Source organism: Mus caroli, chromosome 1 (assembly GCF_900094665.2).
Source record: "Mus caroli chromosome 1, CAROLI_EIJ_v1.1, whole genome shotgun sequence".
Lineage (NCBI taxonomy): Eukaryota > Metazoa > Chordata > Mammalia > Rodentia > Muridae > Mus > Mus caroli.
In genome coordinates, this window is record NC_034570.1 from 31,113,364 (window position 1) to 31,141,010 (window position 27,647).

At 48.5% G+C, this 27,647-nt stretch overlaps 1 protein-coding gene across 2 annotated transcripts in view; it reads left to right on the forward strand.

Annotated features, from left to right (window-relative positions):
- Positions 1–7,601: 7,601 nt before the first annotated feature.
- The window catches only part of Cnnm4 (cyclin and CBS domain divalent metal cation transport mediator 4), a 37,811-nt gene continuing 17,765 nt past the window's right edge, over positions 7,602–27,647 (forward strand). Inside the window, exon 1 of one of the 2 annotated variants that reach the window (XM_021165423.1) lies at positions 7,602–9,090. In XM_021165423.1, coding sequence (XP_021021082.1) covers positions 7,698–9,090 — 1,393 coding nt within the window. In that variant the 5' untranslated portion in view covers positions 7,602–7,697. The remainder of the gene's footprint in view (positions 9,091–27,647) is intronic. The other variant, XM_029480158.1, reaches the window with a different exon arrangement.

The following is a 27,647-nucleotide window of genomic DNA, read 5'->3' on the forward strand; positions in this document are numbered from 1 at the left end:
GGTGAGCTCTCCAGCTCTGCCCTGCTAGCTCACTCAGTGCTTCAGCTGGCAATGGCTGCTCTCGCACCCTTGAGGCTGTTTCACCGACAACTCTTTTTTTTTTTTTTTTTTTTTTTTTCTTTTTTTGGTTTCCGAGACAGGGTTTCTCTGTATAGCCCTGGCTGTCCTGGAACTCACTTTGTAGAACAGGATGGCCTCGAACTCAGAAATCCGCCTGCCTCTGCCTCCCGAGTGTTGGGATTAAAGGCATGTGCCACCACGCCCGGCTCACAGACAACTCTTGTAACCATGGCCAGCTCCCAGGTGTAACTATTTAGCTCTATTTGGCTTGAAACTCCCCGTATATAGCATAGACCCCAGGCTGGCCTCAACTCACAGAGATCTACCTGCCTCTGTCTGATGAATGCCAGGATTAACAGTGTACACTGCCATACCAGCCTGGTCCTGGTCAAGCATAGGCCTGGAACCCCAGAGACCTGGTGGGTGATGAGTTCTGCCTTCATGGGACCATAGGAGTTTGGCCATGCCTCCTGGGTCCCTGGCTGCTGTCACAACTACAGCCTCCCACAGCCCCATGCAGAAAGGTGTGTGGACATCAGTCATGTAGGCAATGCCCCAAGGTCCTGGTATTCTGTCAGGACTCCACCCCCACAGTTACCTGGCAACAGCCAGGTAGCCCCAGCCCACTATAAAAGGAGTTGCTTGCCCCCTCCTTACTCTCTTACCTCTTATTCTCGTACCTCTTATTCTCTTGCTCCCTTGTTCCCCCTCTCTCCACCTTCCCTTCCTGCTCCCAACCCCTCCACGTGGCCATGGCTGGCCTCTACCTCCCTACTCTCTCCCTCTCTCTGCCTTTCTACAATAAACGCCTTAAAACCATGGAGCATCTCTGCTCATCTGGACCTGCTGTGCCGGAGCAATGGAGCAGGTCTTCTGCTAATGAGCCACACATCTAACCTCCCACTAGGAGACCTCTCTGCGCTGCAGGCACAACTGCCAGCAACCAACCTGTTCTCAGCTCTTCCTCGACATACAGTGGCATCTGGGATGTCCAAGAGCGAGAACCTGTCGTCTCTGGCCTCCGAGCAGATCCAGGGATCCCAGAACTGGCTCTTCTGTCGCCCCCAGCGGTGTCTGTGGTGCCCGAGAGTTGGAGCCCAACTCCTGAAGTTCCGCAGGGACACCAGACTGCGCCTTCCTCACCCCCAGTGTGGGATTCCTTGGCTTCTCCCATTCATGTGGCAGCCTGGGGTTGGCGCAATCAAACTTCCCACGTCCACCTCGCCTATTGGCCCTCGCCCCGAGCGGATGCAGGACGCCATTTTTACCCCACACACCACCATGACCAACTTAAAAGTATTTTTAAAAGACTAAGGAGATGCCTCATGTATGGTGAGCATCCAATAAATGTAGTAATTCCAGACTCAAAAGGTAGAAACAGGGGATCCCCCCCCAGAGGAAGCTGGCTATCGTGTGTAGCCATATTAACGAGCTCTGGGTTTGTTTGAGAGACCCTACCTCTGTCTTGCTAAAGGGTTGCAAAAACATGAATGCTTGTGGAGTTTCTTTCTATTTAATTTTAGCCAAAGCCAGGTAGCACTGGAAGGACCACACATCTTCATAATACTTCTCTTGACAATTTTTCTCTCTTTTTCACCATGCTGGAGATTGAACCTAGGGCCTGCCATATGCTAGGCAAAGCAATCCATCATGAAACTGCATCATTGGCTGCCTTGCAGTGATTCCGTGCTCTTCTACATCCTAGAATCTTCTGCTTCCTGTAAACCGAAAGAGAGATTACTGATCACTGATCAGGAGGCCCTACAAGGATATGTCCTTTGTATTTTCTGCTATATTTTTCAGGTAAGGCTGGCCCTGTCTGCTAATTATTTGGGATAAGAAGCATGAAGTAAGACAGACAGACAGATAGTGGGAAACAGACTTGCCAGCGCCAGGAGTGAGTTAACCCATTGACCTGCTTCAAAGTCGGGAAAGGGTCAGACTGTAGTCGGGTACTAGGGGCCGGTGATCCCAGGCACTTTGCTTGTACTCCTTTGTAAATATTTAGCATTTGTTATCTTGGTCTTCGGTTTTCTCTAGTGATCCCTAGCTAATCCCTTACAATACCAAAAGGTCAGGGCTAGGGACATAACTCAGTGGTAGAGCATTTCTTTATGTGTACGAAGCCCTGTGTGTTCACCTTGAAGAGGTGGGTGTGCTGCCACATGCCTGCAATGCCAGCCCTCAAGAGCTTAATAGTTCAAGGCCAGCCTGGATTACAACACAGCAAGACCCTGCCACAAACAAATAAAAAGACAACCTGTTGGACAGGTGACAACTAGATCACAGTCTTACCTAGGACTTGCTTCAAGGGTGTATACAGAGCTATGGATGTAGCTCAATGCTAGAACACATCTGCCACACAAGTAAAAGACTTTAGCTTTGATCTCTAGCCCAAAGAATCAAAAGAGATAGAGACAGACAGACAATCTTTGTGTGTTTTCAGAAGCAGAAGAAAACAGTATTGCTTGGGTAACCAGACTTGGGGACAGTGGGTGTTCCAGTGTGGAGGTGGCCAGGGACAGAAGTGGGAAGTGATGAATCCCAGCTGGGGTCTGTGGAGACCCTTGGATCCATGTAACCTGGTGCCCTTCACAGGGGTTCTGGACAAGCAGAATCTGGGGGTCTCCTGGATGCTGAATAGTAGGTAGTCTTTTCCTGATTTTTTTTTTTTTTTTTTTTTTTTTTTTTTTTTTTTTTTTTTTTTTTTTTTTTTTTTTTTTTTTTGGTTTTTTGAGACAGGGTTTCTCTGTGTAGTCCTGGCTGTCCTGGAACTCACTCTGTAGACCAGGCTGGTCTCGAACTCAGAAATTTGCCTGCCTCTGCCTCTCAAGTGCTGGGATTAAAGGCGTGTGCCACCACTGCCTGGCCTTCTTCCTGATTTTCTAAGACTTCCAAGTTCTGACCCCTTTGTTCTGTGAAGATGGTTCCAACTTACCTCTACCCAGCATCACTGCCTCTGGCTCCCTTTCTCTCTTCCCCACAGAGGCCAAAGTGCCCAGATGGGATCTTGCTTAGTCCTACATGACCTTTCTCTCAGCTTCTCTCTCCTTCCCCATCATTCTATGGATCTCGCTCTGGAGAAAAGGGAGATCTGTGTGGCCAGGGGTCGATGGAGACACACAGTGATTTAAAAAAAAAAAAAAAAGTAAATGAGGGCATCTGGGGAGGAACCTGCTATTATTGTTTTGCTAAATGACCATGTTGCCAAACTGCCTTTTAAATATTTATGTGTATAGTCATGGATTTGTGCTGCTCTCTCCTTTGGTTGGAGATGCTTCTTTTTGCAAGGGGACCTAAGTAGTCAAAACGCTGACAGTGAGCATATCTGAGTGTTTGGCCCTGAATGGGACATCTATACTAACACCTCTCTCCTCCATAAGCACCATCAAGGTTCAGAGAACATCTCAGAAGAGCAGTGGCCAGAAAAGGAATGAAGAGCGGAGGGCGGAGAGCAGAGCTGTTTTCTGGGCAAGCCATGGCCACTACACGCACAAGAACTAAGAGCAACGAAGAGTGCTTGTGGTTACCGCCCTAGATGGAGCCAATCAAGTTTTCAGAATAGATAGGGGGACAGGCTCCTAAAATCCTCCAGCCCTAGATGAGAAGCTATTGATAGCTGGCGGGGAAGCAACAGTAAACGCTCTTTGTGAGTGCAGCCTCTGGTTGGCTGCCCATGGAGCTCCGCCCCACACTCTGTACGGGCAGCACCAATCAGACTCAGTGTTTAGGAAAGGGGCGGGGCATGAAGTTGTAGGTTAGAGGTCCAGGGGGAATAGATGTGACCAAAATACTTTGACTGTATATACAAATAGAGTCTTTTTTTTTTCCCCCAAGCAAGGAGTAAGGGCGTGTTCTCTCGAAAAAGCATTTGTCTCATGTGGTCACCAAGCACATCTATTGAATTCTTGCTATAATCTGCGAAGACCTGAACATCATCACACGGCACTCAGAACCCAAGACCTCATGGGCTCTCGGCAGGCGACATCCTCCAGTATTGCTGCAAAACTCTGACCGACACAGGGGCGTCCATCTTTCTGTGGTTCCGCTCCTAAGGAGAGTACCATGCCAGGTGCTCCAGGGACCTTTGAAGCCTACTTACCCAACTGAGGCTTGGCATTCCTGCCTGAGACACTCCTCGGTCTGACCCCTCCCACCTGATGTTTTAGCATCATTTACTCTTGACATTTTCTACAATGAGGTCCCCACGTCCTCCCTTGCTGGGATGCTTTGAGTTGGGACTTGAGCTGGCTAATTTTTGGCCTATTTTTGTACCCCTGTACAGGGAAGAAGATTCCCTTCTCCCCGTCCTCGTGGGACAATGCAAATGGCTTGGACATGTCCAAATGACATATGCAGGCTTATGTGAGGGCTAAGTGCACAGGCTGGGCTATACATACCGATGATGGCTTGCACCATCCCCTGATAAATGCATCCACAGTCCACAGCCAGACTATCCACTCCAGGGCCCACACGAGCCCCAACAGACTTCCAGTGTGGGTTCAGGGCAGGGCATAGGCCCTGGGCATTAGCAGAAAGGCTGCTGCTTTGCCCACAGCTCCTCCATCTTGGGAACTAGAAGGTGAAGAGACTAAGATCCTAGCTTGGGAGAGTTAGATCCTTGTTCACCGATTCAGAGCCCTGTATTAACATGGTACCAGGGACAGGACAAGGAGTGAACCCTCTTAAGAAGACAGTGGGAGAGGTAGACATACTGCCCCGTACTACACTCAGACAGGGCCATTCAGGACCAAGGACCTCATGACTGGAGAGTGTCAATCGCTCATCACCTAAAGAGAACCTTTACTCAGACTCCTTACTTGCAGTAGGAGACAACTTAGATGAGTAAGGACTTGGCACCCCGAGAGAGAGAGAGAGAGAGAGAGAGAGACTGGTGCCCCTCCCTGTCCCCCCGAAAAGACGTTTCTCTGTTCGCACAGCCTAGTTGCTGCGAGCTGTGTGTCCATCCAGGTTGCCTAGATTCTTTTTTATATTACTTAATGAGAAAGTATGGCAGATAGATACCCTACCTAGAGGGGCAGGCTGACAACCACAGCCCCTGAGCCACAAGTCTGACGTCCTCCGATACCTCTTACATTACCATCTGTTTATTAACTATTGATTACTTATGTGTATGAAGGTTTTGTCTGCATGTGTGTATGCATCGCATGTGTGTATGCATAGCATGTATGTATGCATAGCATGTGTGTATCCGGTTCCCTCAGAGGACAGAAGGTATTGGATCCTCTGGAACTGAAGTTATTACACATGGTTGTAAGTCACCATGTGGGTGCTGGGAACTGATTGTGTCTCCTGTGGGTCTCCTGCAAGAGCAACAGATGCTCTTAACCACTGAGCCATCTCTCCAGCCCTGAATTTCACTTACTTCAAGGAGTCTATTCTTACTCTCCTTTGGGAATCCGACTGTGAGTTAACTTGACTTTAACAGACCCCGTTTCTGTTCCTATCTATCAACCATTGTTCTGTCTTGCTTTTCTGTCCCTGCTCCTTCCCTTCGACTTCCAAGCCAAGTGGCTCAAACACTTGTTTTTCTTTCCTTTGTTGGCTTCTGTCTCTTAGATTGAGTGCCTACCTATAGAGCATGAGTAAATACAGACCCGAAAAGGGCAAAATGAAAATAGCCTCTGGAATGATGATGAGGCCTGATAGGCGCTTCCAGGGACCTGGGGTTGCTGTCAAACAATCTGGGCGGCTCTTCTGGGTTGTCAAAGACAGGGAGGGGGCAGTTGCCTAACCCCTGAGGGTACTGTTCACTAAAAAAGCTGGTCTTTTGGCCTCACTCTGTGTGTGTGTGTGTGTGTAAGGTGAGGCACCTCCTCACAAGGAACTTCCACCAGCTGGCTGTTTACAGAACCCACCAGCACAATGCCAGAGCATTAAGTCAGCCTCTGCTACCAAGCCTCCCCCACAACACTGCATGAGTGTTCCATTATGTTTGGGTTTTTGCTGCTGGTATTGATTGTTGCCTTAATTGGCAGACTGTGTACCAAAGTAAAAATAAACACAGGGGTTTGTACAGAGAGATAGAGAAGGGCTGTGTCTCCAGGGCCAGGAGAAGCCCTGCTGGGAGACCCAGGGGTCAACCCAGGCCCTGTGCTTAGTATAGCTCTTGCAACTGAGGTAAGGATGTTTGCCATCTGTGTCCTGCCCTTCATAGGGTGGACAGCTGTGGGTGGATAGCTGTGGTCATCCCCACACACTGAGTTCATAGCTGCCGGATGACATCCAAGTAGGGCTGACCAGGAAGCAGTGATCTCAAGGCTAGAACAGCAGCCACACCCCTCAGTTCATTTCCACAAGCAGCTGCCTCAGCTGGCCAGTCACCACAATTTGGGGTTAAGGCTATGGTCCTGAAAGAGCAGGCAGCAACAACTATTACTACACAGCCAAAGACTATTCACAGAGAGTTGTTATGTCATGTTCGATGTGTAAGCCAGTTGTTCTCACCTGCTTAGCCAGGTGATGCTGTGTTATCATCCTTCCTGCCGTCAAATTAAAAACTAAAACCATAACTAAACAATAAAATCAATACAGGCATGTTGGTGCATTCCTGTAAACCCTGCACTTGGGAGGTGATGGACAGAGCATCGGGAGTTCAAGGTCAGCCTCAGATTTGAAGAGTTCAAAGCCATATCCGGCTATGTAAGACCTTGTCTCAAAAAACCAGTCATTCTTACCGCCATTTACAGACAGGAACTAGGATTAACGGTGAAGATCTGAAAGGCCTAGGATTTTGTGCCTAGGTTCAAAATTTACATCTGTAAGATGTAAAACACTTAGTGTTTCTGTGTGTGTTTACTTGCTTATTGAGCTCCCCCCCCCCACACCCCCGCATGGCTTTTCTTGCTTACTGCCATTTTTCTGATGATAGGCTGTAAACTAAAGATGTGCAAGAATTTTGGCTTGTTCATTGCCGTATCGTTAGAGTATGAAACAAGTGTACAAGTTCAATGAAAACTCATCCCTAAATTAGAAATGACAGGTGAAAAACCTAGGTCAGAGCCTGGTCCCTCAGCACTTTAGGGGTCTAGAACCGAGGGGTGGGCTGGGGGACTACGTGGGGGGCAGTGACAACCTATTTCTGGCATTAGGTCAAGGTCAGCAAAAATCCCAGAAGTAAGGAGGCTGTAACGCCAGCCTGAACCCTCAGGTTCCCTTTTCTTTTTCTAAACCAGGAAATGCATTTTTCTCGCTGCGCCCGCGGAGAAGCACCACCCGCTCCAGAACGGAGCGACAGAGTGCAGGGGACCCGGAAGCAACCGAGCGCGTGGGGCTTGGGAGCCGGGCTCCCTAAGGAGGAGCGCGGGAGAAGCCCCGTGCCACGCCGAAGCTTGCCTGGGCGCACCCCCGCTGCGGGCTCCCTCGCTTGCCCCGCGCCGTTCTACCTTAAGGGCACAGACCTCCTTAAGCCGGGCGCGCGAGCCGTGGGTAGGGGCGGGACATCGCATGCAAATAAGGGGCGTGGGGTGGCGGGGCGGGGCGGGCGGGGCGCGGTCTGACGTCAGGTCCTCGGCTGGGGCAGTTGGCGCGGCGGCAGCGGAGCGGCAGGAGGGTAGGAGTGGAGGCGCCGAGTGAGGCGCGCGGCGGGGCGCGGGCAGCGGCGGGGCCGGAGCAACATGGCGCCGGGGGGCGGGGGCGGGCGGCGGGACGGCTGGCCGGCCCGAGGGCGCCTCCTCCTGGCCGCGCTGCTGCTGCTTTGGACGCGGGCGGCCAGCGGCCAGAGCAGCCCCCAGCAGAGCGTGATCCTAGGCATGAGGCTAGCGAGCTGCAACAAGTCGTGCGGGATGAACCCGGATGGCATCATCTTCGTGTCCGAGGGCAGCACGGTGAACTTGAGGCTCTATGGCCACAGCCTGGGCGATATCTCCAGCAACCTGATCTCCTTCACCGAGGTGGACGACGCCGAGACGGTCCACAACTCCACCAACTGCCTGGAGCTCACCAAGGACTTAGTGGTCCAGCGGCTGGTCAACGTGAGCCGCGGGAACACGTCGGGGATGCTAGTGGTGATTACCAAGTTCCTGCGGAGGAGCGAGAACATGAAGCTGTACGCGCTGTGCACCCGGTCCAGGGCCGACGGGCCCTGGACCAGATGGACGGACAAGGACTCCCTGCTCTTCATGGTGGAGGAGCATGGGAGGTTTCTGCCGCTCTGGCTGCACATCCTTCTCGTTATGGTGCTGTTGGTGCTGTCGGGCATCTTTTCTGGCCTCAACCTGGGGCTTATGGCCCTGGACCCGATGGAGCTGCGCATCGTGCAGAACTGTGGAACTGAGAAGGAGAGAAAGTACGCTCGCAAGATAGAGCCCATCAGGCGCAAGGGCAACTACCTGCTCTGCTCGCTGCTCCTGGGGAACGTGCTAGTCAACACTTCCCTCACTATCCTTCTAGACAACCTCATCGGGTCTGGCATCATGGCAGTGGCCTCCTCTACCATTGGCATTGTCATCTTTGGGGAGATCTTACCTCAAGCCCTGTGCTCCCGGCACGGGCTGGCTGTGGGTGCCAACACTATTGTTCTCACCAAAGTCTTTATGCTCCTCACTTTCCCCCTGAGTTTCCCCATTAGCAAACTCCTAGACTTCGTCTTGGGTCAGGAGATTCGCACTGTTTACAATCGGGAGAAGCTGATGGAGATGTTGAAGGTGACAGAGCCCTATAATGACTTGGTGAAGGAGGAGTTAAATATGATCCAGGGTGCCCTGGAACTAAGGACCAAAACTGTGGAGGATATCATGACCCAGCTACACGATTGCTTCATGATCCGCAGTGATGCCATTCTGGACTTCAACACCATGTCTGAGATTATGGAGAGTGGCTACACTCGCATTCCTGTGTTTGAAGATGAACAATCCAATATTGTAGATATCCTGTATGTCAAAGACTTGGCTTTTGTTGACCCGGATGACTGCACCCCGCTCAAGACCATCACTCGCTTCTACAACCACCCGGTACATTTTGTTTTTCATGACACCAAGCTGGATGCCATGCTAGAGGAATTCAAGAAGGGTAAGGACTGGTGTAGCTCCTTAAATGTCCTTTTGATACCTCTCGTTCCCCCGAAGCGTCCCCTGCATGCTCTCTGTCTGCAGGTTTTACTCTTCTGTATGTGCGATTTATTCTGGGTCCCTCTGTCCATCGCTTCCTATGCCTCTGGTGTGAACATTATCAGGCACAGCAGAAGCGGTTCTCAAGCCTTTGCCTTCCGCCAGGCACTGTGTTCTGTGCTTAGTTGAATCAAAGCTGAAGGAGATACACTTGTCTGGAGCTGGTGAAGGGAGACAGGGTAAGGCTCATTCATGCCTGAAATGAGGCAGCCACCAGGCCTCATGGGTGGGTGGGGAAGTAGCCAGGGAGCTGAGGATGTTGTCACAGGGGAAGACACATTTGAGGGGAATCTTAAAAGATGAAGTGACTTGGGACTGGGTCACACCCCTCTTGTGAGGAAGCCAAGGATTCGCTTGTGGCTCAGCAGGTGGTTCTGTCTAGTGGACCTTCTAGCTCTGCTGGTCCATGGCCATCAGGGGACGGGTTGGAGTTTCGCATACTTTTCCCCCCGAGTTTGTTCCAGGTTTGGAGCTGTGAGTCCTCACCAGGGTAGTACCATCAGTCACCCTCCAGCCCACAAGCAAAGCTGGGAGGTCTCTCCTCGGCTTCCAACTCAGAACAGTGCCAACTAGCAGTTCCCACTGCTTAGCAGAAGCATGGAGAGCAAGCTTTCCCAAGAGCCAAACATAAACTTGCCCCCCACTCCCAGTCTTCAGGGGCCCTTGCTCTGTGTGTGCTCTCGTGTGTGCTTGACTAGCTCCCTGGTAGGTAGGCACTTAAGAGGGTTTACTCCCCAGCCTCCAAGCTCAGACAGGGCACACACCCTTTTCCTTATTCCCAACAAAGACTTCTTCCCTCTTCTACCCTGAAACCCTCAAAAGTAGCTGTGAAACAAGGTTATCAAGTGAAACCCTCCTAGGCTGAAGGAGGTGAGGAGGAAGAAAGGGCGACTCTTTAGAGAAGCCCGAAGCTCTTTCTGTACGGGCCTTGCTTCATAATCCTAGACCCAACCATCTTCCTGTATGCAGAGCTGTCTCTGGCAAAGGCTCAGGCAGGGAACCACTAGTTGTGGATAAGTCCGGGGTCATTTCTGAAACTGGAAGGTGGTAGACAGTCTTGAAATGGGATCAGGAGAGAAGAGATGGCCTTACCAGAAGGTGCACTTGGTCTGGGTCAAGGCCAAGGAGGCAGGTTGGTGCTCTCCCTTTGAAGTTTTCTACACAGATCTCAGCATCAGAGCAGCTAAGGGCATCTTGAGGACTGTAAACCAGGACAGAGATAGTCTGCGTGGCATGGAAGGAGATTTAGTGGTATAGACCCAGGAGCCTGTTTTGCTTGGGGTCTGAGTAGAAACATTGGGGACTGTGTTTCGACTCCATCTTGCAACTGGGGAACCTGAAAATTTCTCTGCAGTGGCTTCATTTGGAACCTGGTGAGGACTCCCATGACAGCTTCTTTCTTACCTGCCTCTGTGGTCTGAGGTGGTTTTCTGGTGACAGATATACCCACCAGTACCTCCCCATTAGTTTGGTTAGATCTGGATCCAACTAGTATGAATTGGCTTAATTTGGTGTCCAGCTCTTGATCAGCAGGGATGACCTTTGTTCTGTGGGAGCGTGCTGGGTCTGGGCAGGGCGTTTTTGGACTCTACTCTGTCGGTGAAGAAGTGTCCTTCACTGAGCTGGAAAAGCAGAGCTGGCATCTCTTAGGCCAGAGTTGTTCTGAGCTGAGCCCTACCCCCACAGTTTGGTCCACCAGACTTTCCTTGACAGAGGCTTGTGGCCTGAGTCCAGACCTTAGAGTGTCCAAGCAGTTCACTGAAAAGCAGGAGCAGTCTGTCCTGGGGGGTCAGGGAGATGTCAGTGTGACACAGTGGTCACTCCTTATGGACAGACCCTGGGCCATGTGTGGTGCCTTCCTGATCTGGAGGACTTAGGAGACCAGTTTTAATTTTGTAAATTACCACAGAGGTGTCTTGCCATTGCCTGTGCCTCCTGCTGAGTGGGCTCTCCTGGGTCTTTCCATCTGGTGTCTACCCCTAGTCTGAGGCTGCCCAGACTGTGACACATGCCTAGTGTGCATCTTACAGCTTCTAAGATTTTCTTTCCAAAGTCAGTGTCTGGAAGGCTCTTCTGTTTTTGTTATTAACCAGGAACAAGTGCAGCTCACCAGCGTTATGCTAGACAGGGTGGCATGTTTCAGGGTCTTTGCTGGACCTTTCACCCCCAAACTGTATGATGGCTCTGGACCTCACTCTGCCGGAAGCCTGACTGGCTGAAGCCTTTCTGTCTGTCCGCCTGAGGTTTGTTTTCTTTTGAGTCAGCTTTCTTACTTTGGAGCTGAGGCTGGACTGGATTGTAGGTGTGTGCCCTAAGCCTGCATCTGTAATTTTTTTTTTTTTTTAAACCAGGTTCTTTAATCCCCACTCCCCAGCTTTGCAAGTTCCTTGAGTGTGGGGCCCTGCCTTACTGGTTTTCACCACTGCAGGCCTGGCCAACAGATGGGGCCCCGGTGAACGTTAGTTGAACAAATGAATGGATGATTGTCCAGGCTACTTGAGGCTTTCCTGTTCCTTAAACACACCTCGGCACTCCCAGCTCTGGGGCCTTTGCCCTAACTGTTCTCCAGTGTGTTCAGTGTGGCTTCCCTCCCTAATCTGCCTCCTTAGCATTGGCTCTACGAGACCTTGCTTGCTGTCACCCCATTTAAGCCTGTAACCCCAACATCTCTCTTGACTTTCCCAGCCCTCTCCCTTGTGCTCCGTTTTCCTTCTCAGCTCAGGGGCTCGGTGGTTTGCCAAGCCCTCGTCTCCACCCAGTACAATATAAGAGCCAAAGGGCAGGCGCTGTGCTCTGATGGTTGTGTCGATAGCTCTGGTATGGCCCTTGGCACACAGTAAGGCCCCAATAAAATATTACCCAGTGGATGAATAAATGAATAAAGGACTTGTCAGATGTGGGAGAAAATTATTGCTATTTTAGAAGCTTCAGAATTATGAGACATTTATGAGAAGGCAACGTGAGGTTCTGCCACATCTCAGTGTGCACCAGGAAAAGCTGTGTGTGTGTGTGTGTGTGTGTGTGTGTGTGTGTATCTTGATTCCAGGCATGAAGAGTTTGGGGCTCTGGGTGTGACATTCAAGGCCCATTGCTAGTCATGCCCCTTTGCCCGCTGCTAAGCCATCGTTGGCCCTAGGAGGTTTTATGCAGCCTCCCTCATTAAGATGGATCATGAAATGCCCTGCACAGCACAGGGTATGGGGAGCTTGAACTCCCCTAGGATTAAAGCAGAGAATCTTGCTTCCTACCTCAAGACAGTTAACATTAGATGCTTTTGAGCCCTCTTACCACATGCAGTAGATGTTCTAGGGGCCCTCAGGAGTAAGACTGTGTTTGGCATGAAGACATGCCAGTTAATCCAGGCCACCCAGATTCACGGAGTTTGAACCTTGGCCCTTCTACTGGAACCTTGCCTAAAACTGTTTGCGGTATTGGGTGTTGGGAGTGGGTTTGTCCCAGCTTGGAATCCTGAAACAAGAAAGTCGAGTGACTCCTAGGCCAGTTTCCATCTGACTTCCCCTTAGATGCTTTTACAAGCGCTAAGGCAGAGTCATGAATGACGCACCCCCGCAACCCCAGCCTCAAGCCCACCTTCCAGTTCTTCTGTGCCCCTTCCTGGGTAGTCCTGCCCCTCCCAGGCCCTTAGCTCATCTTTAACCATCTTATCTCTCCCCACCCACCTTATAACCCTCTGGACCACTGTATATTGAGGGATATAAACACTCCACCCAGCCAGAGCTGGGGTTATATTCTACCCAGCTTGGTCACCAGTCTATGACGTGACCTTGAACTAGCTAGTACTCCTCCCAGCAAGTTAGCAGGGTGTAATTTGGAGAAGAAAGCAAGCTAGAAATATTTTCACTTAAAAAAAAAAATCCCTCCCATATTCCTGTCTGTGCCACGTCAGATTTTCCCATCTACTTAATTTATTCCCAGAATAACTATAAAGTCAAGGAAAAGAAACACTGCCTGAGTTTTGCATTCACTCTTAGTTCCTGTCATCTGACACATCTTCAGTGATTTCTCCTGTTCCCTGCCACAACTACCTGTTCAGGCATTTGTTCAATAAACATGTAGCTTTTTGCAGCCCCTGTGTCAGACATAGCGCTGGCTGTGGGGAGTCAGAGACGTGTCAAGCCATCTATTCACAGCTCACAGTCTACCAGGGAGACAGACACTCGACCAAGGCTTGGTCGTACAAACACACAGATAGGGCAGGTGGGGCACAGATGTTGGAATGTCTGAGGTGTCTGGTTTGTGATTTGGGGATGATAATGTGATTTAACTGTGATGGGAAAGGAGAAGAAGAGTCAGTTAGGTGAGAATGGAGCAGAAGGAACTAAGAAATCTCTCCCTCTGTTGCTCCTTTGCTCTGCACCATAAACAAACCAGAGCTTCTCACACTTGCTTCCATCACCCAGACTTTTTATTGAAAATTAGCATTTTCTTTCTAAAGCAATTTCCTGTGCATATGTGTGTGCCTGTGTGTGTGCCCCCATGTGCGTTCATGTGCACGTGTGTGTACCTGTGCCCCAGTGTGTGCTTATGCATGTGCTCTGTGTGTGTGTGTGTGTGTATGCACTGAAACTTTTAGGAGTTCTTTCATTCTTCCATTGGTTCCAGAGACCAAATGCTTTTATTCCAGCATCTCACTGGACTGGTTTTGTTTTCTTGAGACAGTGTCTTACTAATACTAACACTTATTAATTACTAATGTAGCCCACTGACCTTAAACTCACAAGGATCCTCCTGCCTCAGCCTTCTGGGTTCTGGGATTATAGGCACCAGTCACCATGCCAGACAGTCTGCGTTTCTGGCAGGGTTGCACTAAGATGGCACTTCTGTGGACAAGTGTAGCCCACACTACTGTGTAGAGTGTCTAGGCACCTGTGCAGGTGAAATGTTCACACGGGGCTCAGGGAAGAAGGCCAGGGCCACTGCCAGGCTCATGGAGAAGGTGCAAAGGTGTCAAGGACCGTCCTGGGCTCAGCAGCAAGGGGAAGTGGGTGGGACATCTAAGCCAGGGGCTCAGAGACAGGTGTCCAGCTGACATCCGTCAGCTCCTCATCAGTCAGTGATTTGATCTTGAGGAGCCGCATCTGTGAGTGATGGTGGCTGTCTATGTGAATGTCACTCTGGACATAGGGCATCGGTCCCAAGTGTGGGCAGGTGACAAAGACCTTTGCCAGCCAGGCTGCTGTCTCCTTTCTGTCTGCTACTGTGCTATGAGAAGGGGCAGAGCTCTGTGGAACAGGCTGGCACTGTGCCACCTGCAGGCTGGTTCCAAGAAGCTGGAGCACAGTGGTCTTGGGGAACCTACTGTTTAAAGACAGGCCTCCCTTAACCCAGTTGTGGGAGTGCCAGAGAATGTTGCCTGTGTCTAGCCCTAAGAAGAGCTTCTTAGCATGCCAGCACTGGCTTTGCAAAAGACTCGTTTTTTTAATTGAAAGTGTCCAGCTCCAGTGGTTTCCTGACCCCACAGGCCAGGATAAGGATCACTGAACAAAGTTTAACATGGAAACAGATGAGCACTGAGTGCACAAGGTCACAGAACAGCACCCAACGGGGGTGGGGGACAGTGAATGAAGGGAAGGGACCTCTGAGGAGAGGAGGCTCTCTTGTCACCAGCAGTGAAGCAAGAGGACCTTTCAGGACTTTTCCCATGGGCCACTAATTCACACACCTCTTGGGATGGCTCAGACAGAGACTGTCAGATAGGAAATGGCCTCACTGGTCTTTTGTGGGCGAGAGTACCTGTGCCTGTTGTGACTGCTTTTCAGCTGTTTTGGCTTTGAAGTGCAGAACACCGTGCTTTCTCTGTGCATCCCTGCCCGATTCCTAGCATCTTCTAGACTGAGCCACAAAGGCATCTTTGAGCAGAAGGAAGCCTGTTGTGCCTTGAGAGTGACTTACCTGCCAGCTCCAGTCTGTTGACAGAGACTGTTTAGCCTGCACCCAACACTGGTTACTGAAAGGCTACATGGCCAGGGAAGTATGTATAGGAAGAGAGTGGTCCAGGTTCCTATGTCACTGTCTCAATGCCTGGTTTTGGCAGGACCTACTGGTTCCTTCATCTAACCCATAAGAAGGGACAGGCTGCCCTTGATTGTCCTCAGTCTCTTATTTTCTTTTCTCTCTCCATTTTCTTTTTTCTTTTATTTTTATTGCTGATCATTATTTTTTTCATAGCCATAAAAAAACAGGCATCTCATTGCCAGAACTTCAGCAAAGATAACAAAAAGTCTAAGCCAGACCAAACTACCAGCATGTGACCACGAAGGAACCACTTCAAACATTCTGATGTGCTGTGACAACTTTCTTAGAACTTCACTTTCATGGTAGGGTACCATGAGGCATACCTGAAATCCTAGCATTTCATCTGTACGCTGAGGTAGGAAGATTGTGAGTTTAAGCCTAGGGCGGGCGGCAGAGTCTTTGGAGGATGGCGGGGTGAGATGGAGGGAGGTTGAGGCTTACTTCCATTGTTAACTTTTTAAAGCCTCTTACAACAAACTGCAATATCAAAGCCATGTTGATAGTGACATAGGTCTGCCATCCCGGAAACAACTGTGACAGAGGTGGGCAGATCTCAGATTTCAGTCTGACTAGGGCTGCACAATGAGACTGAAACCAAACAGAATGAAAATCATTTTTATTCTCCATCCTTGTGCTCTGCCTGGAGCCGCCCTAGGTCTTCTGACATTAAAATCACTGTGGGTACAGTTTTATGGCCTGCTCTTTGGAATCCAGCTTAGGTTGGTTCTTCTTAGGTAAGAAATGACTTACTACCATCCTATATTCCCAGTCTTGTTTTACCCCGAGTAGCTCTGCCGGAAGCGGAGCCCAGAAGGGCCCTGTGTCCAGTGCCAGCCCATTTGGTGAAGGTGTTAAACTCGGTGGGACTGGGACAGTCCCCAGAGCTTGCCATCAGAGTAGCTTTCCTGCTGCAGACCCAATCCACTGTGACCTGAGCAGTGTTCTAGAAAGACTGGTTCCCTGGGCTCCTTGGAATGCCTAGTGTTTGGCCAGCAGGCAGCCTGGAGCCTCCTTAGAAGGAAGATCCCTTCTCTACCCCAGACAGGCACTCATATGTGACCCCACAAGGTAGGGAGGCTCGTTCACATTCCACACACATCCCCCAACCCCAGATTTGCATTCTGCATAGTTGTGAGAAAGCACACACACACACACACACACACACAGAGACACACACACACACTCACACTCACAGAGCCCTGCCCATGTGCATGGGCAGGGCCATGCCCTGGTACTTGAAGGCGTTCTCACACACTTGTATGCACAGGCACTGTAAGCCAGAGACCTACTCCCAGTTTAAGTTCTCCAGCTTTCCCCAGAGTTAAAATCAATAAGGAAAGAAATAAGGAAATCCACGCACAGCTGGTTTATTTTGTGAATTGTTGAACATGGTGACCTTACTCTTGAACTCAGAAAAATTTCCTTAGTGGCCATGATGCTGCCCATCCATGCTGGTGACTGTGTCCACCTCCAGGTTGATGTGAGGACTGAAGGAGGTCAGGCATGCGAGGCATGTAGCCCCGTGCCCAGTACTAACTATGTCATCATGTAGTAAACATTAGCCGTGTTAACTGTTACTGTTCCCATTGTCCAGAGCACGCCCCAGTTGGCACTGACAGCAGCTGTACCACAGTAGCTCTTAGATATGGCAGTCCGCCCCACTCTTCAGGACAGCGTCTTTTTTTTTTTTTTTTTTTAGGTTCTAAATGTATTGAGCTCAGCAAAACGTCCATTATAAGGTAGAGATGGTTCATTGATTAAGAGCAGTCACTGCTCTTCCAAAGGACTCAAGATAAGTTCCCAGCATTTATGTTTGATGTTTGCCAGTTCGCAGTCATCTGTAACTCCACCTCTAGGGTCTGATGCCCACCACACTCATATGTGGACACACACGCACGTGCGCGCGCGCTCACGTGCACATGCACACACACACACACACACACACACAGACGAAATTAAAATAAATTTAAAAAGAACTTAGTTTCTGTAAAAAAGCAAGTTACTTGATTTTTTAAAAAGCCTATTATAAAACCATCTGCAAAAAGTCAGATATTATCTTATTTGTAAGGATCAGATCACAAGCTGAGCGGAAAGGAAATAGTATCTGGTTGAGAACTGAAAACTGAGGATATTCTCTTAAAAAAAAAAGTGTGTGCCTGTACGTGCATGCGTGTGTGTGTGTGTGTGTGTGTATGCACGTGCATCTGTGTGTGTGTGTTATGATTGTGATTGTGAGTGTGTGTGTTGTGATTGTGATTGGGGGGTGGGGGTGTCAGAGGACAACTTCTGGGGATTGTTTCTCTCCTACCTGTGGATCCCTAGGATAGAAATCAGTTTGTCAGGCCTCGTGGCAAGTGCCTCGTACCCTGTGAGCCATCTTGTCTTTCCTCTCCACCCCCAGACCCAGGGCCTTGAGCACACTAGTCAAGTGTTCTATTATTGAGTGGCATCTGCAGCAGTATGGTTCCCCAGCTAACTGGGAAATGTTAGGTGCCATCTTAATTGCTGGTACATCCATTCCCCAAATATGAGTGAGGGCATCAGGTCATGCTGGTCAGGTGGGAGGGATGTGGCCTCTGCATAGTTACAGCTCTACCTGACTTCATTTCAGGATAGGGAGGAAGAGGCCTAGAGTCAAAGGGGACAAGGACATGACAAGAGGCTACAGACATACATAGGGGGTGGTGGTGCAGACAGACAGTGAGAAACACAGACACAGAGAGATTTGTTAGTTTATTTATCTATTAGGATGGGAGTCTTATAACCCAGAGTGATCTTGAGCTCACTGTATAAAACTGACAAATTACAACAATCTTCCTGCCTCGGGGATCTGTCTGATTGCTGCAATCATAGGCATGAACCACCGTGCCTGGCCCAAGGTGTTTATCTCATGGTGATACACAACTGTATCCCAAAACCACTCTGGGAGGCAGAGACAAGAGGATGGAGAGTTGAAGGTTAACTTGGCCTCCACATCAACCCTGTCTCGAAAAATCAGACGAGCAAACGGAAACAGAATGCCTTTCTTAGAAGTGTGTAAGCAAGACGGGTGAGGGAGCGTGCAAGTGCTGCTGCCTGGGAACTATGGTATAAGCAGGCGGTGGCTTCCAGCCCAGAGGGGCTGCCAAGATGGCCACGGCCCCTTTGGGCAAAGGTACTTGCTGCTAAGCATGGTGACCTGAGTTTAGTCCACATGATGGATGGAGAGAACTGGCTTCCTCAGTTTGCCTTCTGATCTCCAAAAGGAAACTTGTACAGTCACACCCCCAAATAAGTGAAGAAACAAAGCTTAAAATAATAATAAATAAAATAAAAGGGGGGCAAGCAGAGAGCTTAAAGAAGGAAATGTCCGGATACTGACTCTTGTGGGATCTGTATCGAATGCTTAGCCGGTGATGAGGTGCCAAGGCTCAACAGGCGAGTCCTCTCGCCCTAGCTGATGCTCCAGGAGCTGCACTGCTGAGCACTGGGTGGGGCCACTTGAGTTATCAATTTAGAGATTGTGGTGGGAGGGTGGGCCCTTGACCGTTATCCTAGCTATTAGACAGACTGAGGCAGGAGGATTGCAAGTTCAAGGCCTGCCTGGGCTTTTGGCACGTGTCGAGCTCAGAAGGTCACTTTCAGGAGGAAGTTTCCCACTTCACCTCGGGCATCCAGGGACTGAACTCAGGTCTCCACACTCACAAGTTCAAACGCCCTCTAGTTGAACATGCTTCTTGCTTGAGTCCTTCCACTTCTTTCCTTCCTCCCTCCCTCCCTCCCTCCCTCCCTCCCTTCCTTCTCCTCTCTCCCCACCTCTTTCTCCAATCCTTTCCCCTTCCTTTGATCTTTCCTTCCTTTCTTTCTTCCCTCCCTCCCTCCCTCCCTCCCTCCCTCCCTCCCTCCCTCCCTCCCTCCCTCCCTCCCTCCCTCCCTCCCTCCTTCCTTCCCTCCCTCCTATCTTCTACCTTCGAACCTTTTTTAAAGATAAGGTTTCTCTGTAACCCTGACTGTCCTGGAATTTACTCTGCAGACCATGGCCTTGAACTCATAGAAGCCCATCTGCCTCTGCCCCCTGAATGCTGAGATTAAAGGCATGTGCCACTCAGCCTGGCCTTTCCCCCTGTTGGGGGCAGGAAGGAGAAGTCTCTCTAAGTAGCCTTGGCTGACCCTCAACTGAGTTTTCATTGACCTCAGGTTCCCCAAGTGCTAGAGTTACAGGTGTGTGCCATCACGGCCATTTTAACAGGTTTTGATATGTGTACACACTGTACAGTGACTACATCAAGCTAATTATTGTATGGATTCCCTCGTGTAATTAACATTTTTGTATGTATGTATGTATGTATGGGTAAGAACACTTAGTCTTGCATTGTTAGTAACTGCAGTCACTGTTGTACAATAGAGCTGTTCAGCTCATTTTGAAGACCAATATCTGCCCACCCCCAGCCAGTGCCTCTCTTGCTTTTCAAGGTGCACACACATGCCCTGTCTGTTTATAAGGCCATTTGCTATCCTTAGCTCCTCACCTGGGACATTTCGTGGAGCTGTAGTATGCCTATAGATGATGGCAGGCGAGATCACAGGTGGGGCCTTACTCCCTGAGCACTTCTGACCAACTTGTTACAAGTTTTGGGTTTCCCATGGGTTCACTTGGGTTCACTGATTTTATTTTATTTTATTTATTTATTTATTTAGGTGCTGGGGATTGGCAGTTGAACCTATAGTCTCATAAACACAAGACAGATACTTTTCTGCTTATACAAGATGCTGGAGAGGCCGTTCCCAGCCCTGCCAATGTACTAGAACAGCTCCAAAGAGTTAGGGAAGTGCGTCTTCGTAGAGTTGCAGTGTCACGTTGAAGGATGCAAGCACAGTGACGCTTGCATGGTTGATTAAAATCTGTCCCAGTCCCCCCATCCTGGAGACCAGCAGTGCAAAGACCCAAGCTTGCATTAGCTACTGAGTTTGCTCTTCTGGTGATTAATGCCTGGGCTGTCTGGGGCCTACCCCAAGTGCTTCTGTATTGGAGCAAAGACATTTGGACTTTTGAAGCCCTGTGCTGAGAACCAGGGAACCAGGGTCAAACACGAGATATGTCTTCTATACTATATGCAAGGGTAGAGAAATAGAATTGACGTTTATTGACCTGGCTATAAACTAAGGCAGTCTAGTAGTTCTTATTCCGAACTCTCGGGTTTGGGCGATTATCATCTTTTTTTTTAAATTTTTAACATTTTTTTGTTTTGTTTTGTTTTGTTGTTTTTTTGTTTTGTTTTTCGAGACAGGGTTTCTCTGTATAGCCCTGGCTGTCCTGGAACTCACTTTGTAGACCAGGCTGGCCTCGAACTCAGAAATCTGCCTGCCTCTGCCTCCCGAGTGCTGGGATTAAAGGCGTGCGCCACCACGCCCGGCTCAACATTTTTTATTATGTATTTTCCTCAATTACATTTCTAATGCCATCCCAAAAGTCCCCCATACCCTCCCCCCCACTTCCCTATTATCATCTTTGAGTGATGGCGGTTTGTTCATCCTTTGCTAAGGCCTTCCTGCTCTTCATCTTGTTTTTGCCTTGTTTCGCTGGTTGGGATGTCTCAGGTCCTTGTCCTCGCCCCATTCTTGGCTTAGGGGATGTTTTCAAAGCTGATCATGGAGGGCTGGGGAGTAGCTCTGCAGTACGGTGCTCGCCTGGCACGCTGGACAGCAGTTCATGTAGCATGCGGATGAGAGAAATAACGGCTGTCACTGTGACGTTGCTTCTTATAACTTCTGTAGATCTCCTTTATCAGAGACCTATTTCTCTCTCTCTCTCTGTCTCTCTCTGTCTCAGGTTAACTGAGAACTGTCCTTCCACCTTTCTGTGGGTTCTAGCAATGAGCCCGGCTGCCTGGCTTTCGCGACAACCCCCTTCTACCTGGTGATATAACCGAATGATTAACTCCTTGGCTTCTGAGATACTGATTTTTTCTCACGTGGATTCAGATGTTGCATGACTGGAGCTGACCTGTCATATTCATGATTTATTGCTCCCTTTTAACATCACTAGATTTAATTTGCTAACATCTTTTCTGGGAAGGTTGGCACTTGTATTCATGAGAGTTGGAGCTGTAACTGTTTTTCCTGTGATTATAAGATGCCATCAGCCTTTTTAATAGCAGGAGAAATAATTGTTTAATAATTAAGTCTTTCCCCCTCTTGTAATTAATATCTCACGTTAGGTGAGCAAGTTTGAGCATATCAGATGATCCTCGTGTCCTCCAGTCGTCTCTCTCCCTGCTCGAGCACCGGCCTCTTACGTCATCTCTGCTGCGATTGCTGCCAGTTTCTCTCCCGCTTCACATTTGGCTATCAAGATCTAGAGTAATTGTAATAGTATGTAAACAATTTGGAACTGGTACATGACTAGCAGGAACCAACTGGAGTTCACTAAGAGGAAAAATTGCTAACTTTCTTTTCATTAACGTGTAATGGGGTAGCATTACCAGGCTCATGCAGTGGAATATCAGTCGCAGGCTAGGATGTGTTTGGATTTCAGCAAAGCTTTCAGCAGCATTTCCTATGGCTAACATGCACACGTGTATTCACTGACTACGGTCTGCCTCTTTCATAGAGATGTCAGTAAATGGACAACTGCCCCCAGGTTTGGAGACTAGGAACCTCCTAAGGTAAAGGAGCAGAGGCCTGATGGAGAAAGGGCTCCTTCGGTCTGGGGACTGCTGGGACAGGAGGGAGGCAGCACATGCTGCTTTCAGCTCTGTGATTCCCCACACAAGGCTTAGCGGGCTCCTGAAACACGAGAGCTGGGTGGACAGGAAGAGGCAGTTTGCTGGGGGTGGGGCTGGGGTGGGGGGCAAAAGGAGGCTGGAGGTGTACTGTAATTTGAGGAGAGTAAGGGTATTTTAAAAATGAAATATATATTTGTATATGTGTGTGTATATATAATATTACCATATGTGTGTATGTATGTATATGTGTGTTTGTGTATATGTATATGCGTGTATGGTAATACTATTGTTTACTCCTAACAGGACATGTGGGGGTTGGGAATATAGGTTAGTTGGTAGAGTGTTTGCTTTGCATACCTGAAGCCTTCAATTTTGATTCCCGGTACTCCATAGGCTTTGTGTGGTGTTATACGACTATGATCCCTGTGCTCAAGAGGTAGAGACAGGAAGATCAGAAATCCCAAATTATCCTCAGCTACATAGAGAGTTTGAGGTCAGCCTGGCTCCATGAAACCCATCTTAAGAAAGGAAAGTCTCTGTGTACAAGTAGTCAGAGTCAAGAAGGATGGGAGCTGGTTAGTTTGTGTCAACTTGACCAAGTAAGCCAGAGGCATCTGAGGAACAGGAGCCTCAGGTGAGAAAAGGCCTCCACCCACTGGCAGGCCTGCAGGCCACTTCTTGATTGGTGGGGGAGGACCCAGCCCATTTCGGGTGGTGCCATCCCTGGACAGGCAGTCCTGGGTATATAAAGAGAGTAAGCTGAACCAGCCAGGAGGAGAAGCCAGGAAGCAGCACCACCCATGGCCTCCACCGTCGTTCCTGCTCTCAGGCTCCTGCCCTGAGTTTCCATCTTGACTGTCCTCGCTGAGTGTGACTTGGGCTGTGTAAGCCGAAGAAATCCTTTCCTTTTCAAATTGCTCTTTCTGGTCACGGTCTTTATCACAGCAATCCGGATCTAAGATAGATAGCAAATTTGAGACCAGCCTGGGCAAAACTCTGTCTCCAGAAAGTTCTTTGGAGATACAAATTGAAATATTAGATATCTAGATATCTGAAGGTATAATTTTATAGATGTTTACAGATAAAGCCTGGGCTTTACTTCAAGAAAAAAAAAATCCAGTAAAGTGAATGAGGCAGAGCGAGAGGAAGGAGACTGGCCAAGGGCGGTTAAGTATTTAAAGGAGATGAGGCTGTGATTATGTCATTACCTCTGCTTTTGTGTATGTGTTCAGTATTTCCCGTGGTAAATGCCATGGAAGATGAGAGGCACGGAGCATGTCCCTGGAGTGGGAGGCAGACCCAGGGACCCTGTCTCCTCTGTCAGTAGCTCTGGCCCTGGAGCTGAGGGATGGCAACAGAGCACACAGCCAGTCGGTCCTTGCAGAATGACCCTGGATGTGGCTTCTCTGGTGAAGTTCAAGTTCGAGTCTGTAGTAGGAGACAAAGCCATACTTCCTGAGACCCTTCTCTGTAATGACTGTGGGGACAGACAGACTTCTAGAGAGAAGGTCATCCCAAGGCTGTGATGGTGACACCGTGCGGTATCTGCTATGCAAAGGGGTAACTGAGGCATGGAGAGAGAGAGAGAGAGCCTGAGGCATGGAGAGAGAGAGAGAGAGAGAGAGAGAGAGAGAGAGCGAGCGCTGCAGCACAGATGTAGAGGTCAGGGGGACAACTTGCTTGAGTGGGGTCTTTCCTCCTACCATGTGGATCCCAGGCTAGGGATTGAACTCAGCTCATCAAGTTTGGTGACAAGTGCTTTTATCTGCTATGCCGTATTACTAGCCCCAGTCTTATTCCTTTTGGACAATGGACCCCACTTTGTTGTTCATCCTGGGCTTCAGTAATCTTCCTAGCAGTCCTGAAGGACTGAGACTATTGGGCTATGCCTCAGGGGTTTTCCAAGCTTTCTAGTGGACACCCTATTCATAAGAGGCACTTTTAGTTTGTATCTCTGCTCTCTCAAATATTATATATGTACAGGTACTAATTTGATAGTATATTTCATAAAACAATTAACAGTCTTCCAACATACATACATTTATTTGTTTGTTTGTTTGTTTGTATGTGCACACATTTGAGATTGTGCTGATGTGGAGGGGGTGCGGGGGATAGGTCAAAGGATAACTCCTTCTACTGTGTAGCCAAGAGATCAAACTCAGTGCAGGGCCCTGCTACCCACTGAGCCATCTTACCAGCCCAATACAACATTTAAAGAAGTAAAGATGAAATCACCATACTTAAATTTGTTTTTCTAACTGTTATTAATGTACAATAATCTAAACAAAACAAAATCTGGTGGCTCTTAACACACACAGAACACCCAAGGTAGGATCCATGGTTAATGTCAATAGCTAGAAGCCTGTTCTATTTATTTATTTTATGTATATGAGCGTTCTATCTGCATATACACCTGCATGCCAGAAGAAGGCATCAGATCCCAATATAGATGGTCATGAACCACCATGAGGTTGGTGGGAATTGAACTCAGGACGTCTGGAAGTACAGACAGTGCTCTTAACCCCTGAGCCATCTCAGCAGCTGTAGCCCATGGCCTTTCTAGTCATGTTCCCTCCGAGCCTGCCATTGCCTTCCAGGAGGCACAGAACCTTCAGTCTCTGTCTGCTTGGTGAGTATTTGTCTGGCTTGAAGTGCAGGGCACCCTATGTGCTCCCTCTCAGGGGCTGGAGGGGAGTAGAATGTACGCACACCCCCATGAGCAGGCAGATCTGCACAGGCCCCACAGTTGGGTTATGTGCAAACAAAAGAGAAATTTACTTATTTTGGACTGGGATCTAAGTGTAAACAGAACTGGTACTGACAGGTTTCAGGTAGGCCTGGCCCTGCAGTCTATGCTCTGTGCTGTCTCCAGGAACCCCTGTCACCACCTGGGTCCCATCTTTGTTTTTGACATGTGGGTCACAGTGGCCACTCCCTCTGGAGGTTGTCATCAGCCAATGCTTCTGTCTTCTTTTTCTTTACTCTGTTGGTTTTTCCTTTGTCATTTATGACCTTTAAAAAACAAAAAACCTGGGGCTGGAGAGATGGCTCAGCAGTTAAGAGTCCTTGCTCTTGCATAGGACCTGGGTTTGGATCAGAGCACCTACAGAATGGTCCACAACTGCCTGTAATTCCAGCTCACTGGATCTGACGCCCTCTCCTGGGATTAAAGGGCACTGGATGCACATAGTACATGGACATGCACACAGGTACAGATATGCGTGCAAACAGAACACCCACACACATAAAATAAAAATCAAAGCCGGGCGTGCTGGCACATGCCTTTAATCCCAGCACTTTGGGAGGCAGAGGCAGGTGGATTTCTGAGTTCGAGGCCAGCCTGGTCTACAGAGTGAGTTCCAGGACAGCCAGGGCTATACAGAAAAACCCTGTCTTGAAAAACAAAAACAAAAACAAAACAAAACAAAAAATCAGTAAGTATCTTTTAAGATTAAAATACATAGTCTGGCATGGTGGCTCACTTAACCCCAGCACTCGGGAAGCAGAGGTGAGTTCCAGGCTAGCCTAGTCTACAAGCAAGTTTCAGGACACCCAAAACAATACAGTGAAACCCTGTCTCAAAATCAAACAAACAACAACAAAAAGATTAAAAACATCTTAAGACAGGCATCATGACACACAACTTTTTTTAAAAAAAAAATATTTGCTTATTTTATGTATATGAGTACACTGTAGCTGTCTTCAGACACACCAGAAGAGGGCATCAGATTCAATTACAGATGGTTGTGAGCCACCATGTGGTTGCTGGGAATTGAACTCAGGTCCTCTGGAAGAACAGTTGGTGCTCTTAACTGCTGAGCCATCTCTCCAGCCCCCAGTGACACACAACTTTAATCCTGTAACTTGGGAGGTAGAGGCAGGAGGATCTCTTAAGTTCTAGGCCAGCTAAGGCTACATAATGAGACTATATCATTAAATAAGTAAATGAATGAATAAATAAATAAAAATAAACAGACTAAGTAATTATTTGACTAAATGAATAGTTAAATTAAAAGCAACGTACTTACTTACGACATGGCGTTTTCATTGGTGGTGTCTATTGAATTGCTGGTTTCCTGAGCACCCACTGTGTTTTTAGCCTATGCTAGAGGAATGAGCCAGCATTGCTACCCTGACATTTGCTGGGAAGAATGAAGCTGGGACTCCTGCTGAAACAGGAATGTGGCAGTCACATTAGAGTCACCACTGATGCCAGGGTTGACAAGAGTAAGAACCCTCTCTCCTGGGACTCATTTCTGAGTCAAGTAATTCATGCTTAAGCAGAAGTTTTTACTGTAGCATTATTCACTGTACACAAAGCTTGACCATACCTCATGGCTATCCCAGGCAGGAAGGAGGTTAGTATATATCATAGCATACCTGGTGGCCTGAGTGGGTGGGACTCTGGGGCCCTGACTCAGAAAGGACAGGCAGTATTTCTTTTTTTATAACTGGTTTTTTTTGAAACAGGGTCTCTCTGTTCCATCTTGGCTGGCCTGTGACTGAATCATGGAGGCCCTCCTGTGTCTGCCTTTCCAGTGCTGGGATTAAAGTGTGCCCAGCCCTGTTTACTTATGTGGAGCTGGCCTTTGTTATGTTGCCTGAGTTAGTCAGGAAGAAGCTGCCTTGCTTTCTGTAGCTCTCTGAGACAGTGCCACTCTCCTATTTTACTGTAAGTGTGAGAAGGCAGACAGTAGATAAAATGCCATTTATGGCATATAAAATGCCAGTATGCAATGCTGTTTCTATACAGCGAAGCCCCGTCATCACTCTTCTGTGCTGCTTCCCCTTGCTGCCCGTGTTTGCTCACTATGTCATCGAGCCTGACATCAGACTTACTCTGTAGTCTAGCCTGGTCTTGAACTTGTGGTGATCCTCCTGCCCCAGCCTCCTGAGTACTGAAATTGTAGGCATGTGCCACTACACCCAGCTTCTGTAGTGCTTATAACTTTTATTTGTTTTGTTTTGTGCATACCGTGAATCACTGGCTCCTCCAATAAATTTAGGCCTGAGTCGTCCTTTATAGCCGCTGCAATTCTGGGTTATAAATACTGGTTGGATCTTCCTAGCTGCACCTTGTACACACTATGAGTATTTCCTTAGTAGTCACTTCCTAGGGATGGAAGAAAGTGCTGAGTCCAAGGTCTTTGCACATTGAACATGTTAATATATGTTGCCATGTTCCTGAAGAAAACATTTCAACTCTTATCAGTAATGACCAGTTCTGTTAATGCAGAGTACCCATCTGACAAATCGAAACGCCACCCCTCCTGTAGATTACTGGGTTGGGTCCCTAGCACTGCCAAAACAAAGCAGTAGACTGGTAGGTAAATTTTAACACCCAAGGTAATTTGCATTTCCTTGGATTAACTTGTATTTATTATATTTGTATTTAAAATTAAGTTTGTAGGCAGGAGAATTGCAGTGAATGTCAGGCCAGCCTAGGCTATAAAGTTTCAGGCCACCATGAGGTACAGATGGAGACCCTACATCACAAAAGGCGGGGGGGTAGGGTGGAGTTGACAAAGAGATGGCTCAATGGCTAAACAAACTAAACTTGTGATTTTTCTAATTGGTTTATAAAGTGATATGGACTGGCCTAGTTAGCCCAATACCTCTCAGTGAATAGTCTCCTTTTGCTTTTGATTTAGATGTCAGATTTGTAATCTGATATTTCTCTCTCTCTCTCTCTCTCTCTCTCTCTCTCTCTCTCCCTCTC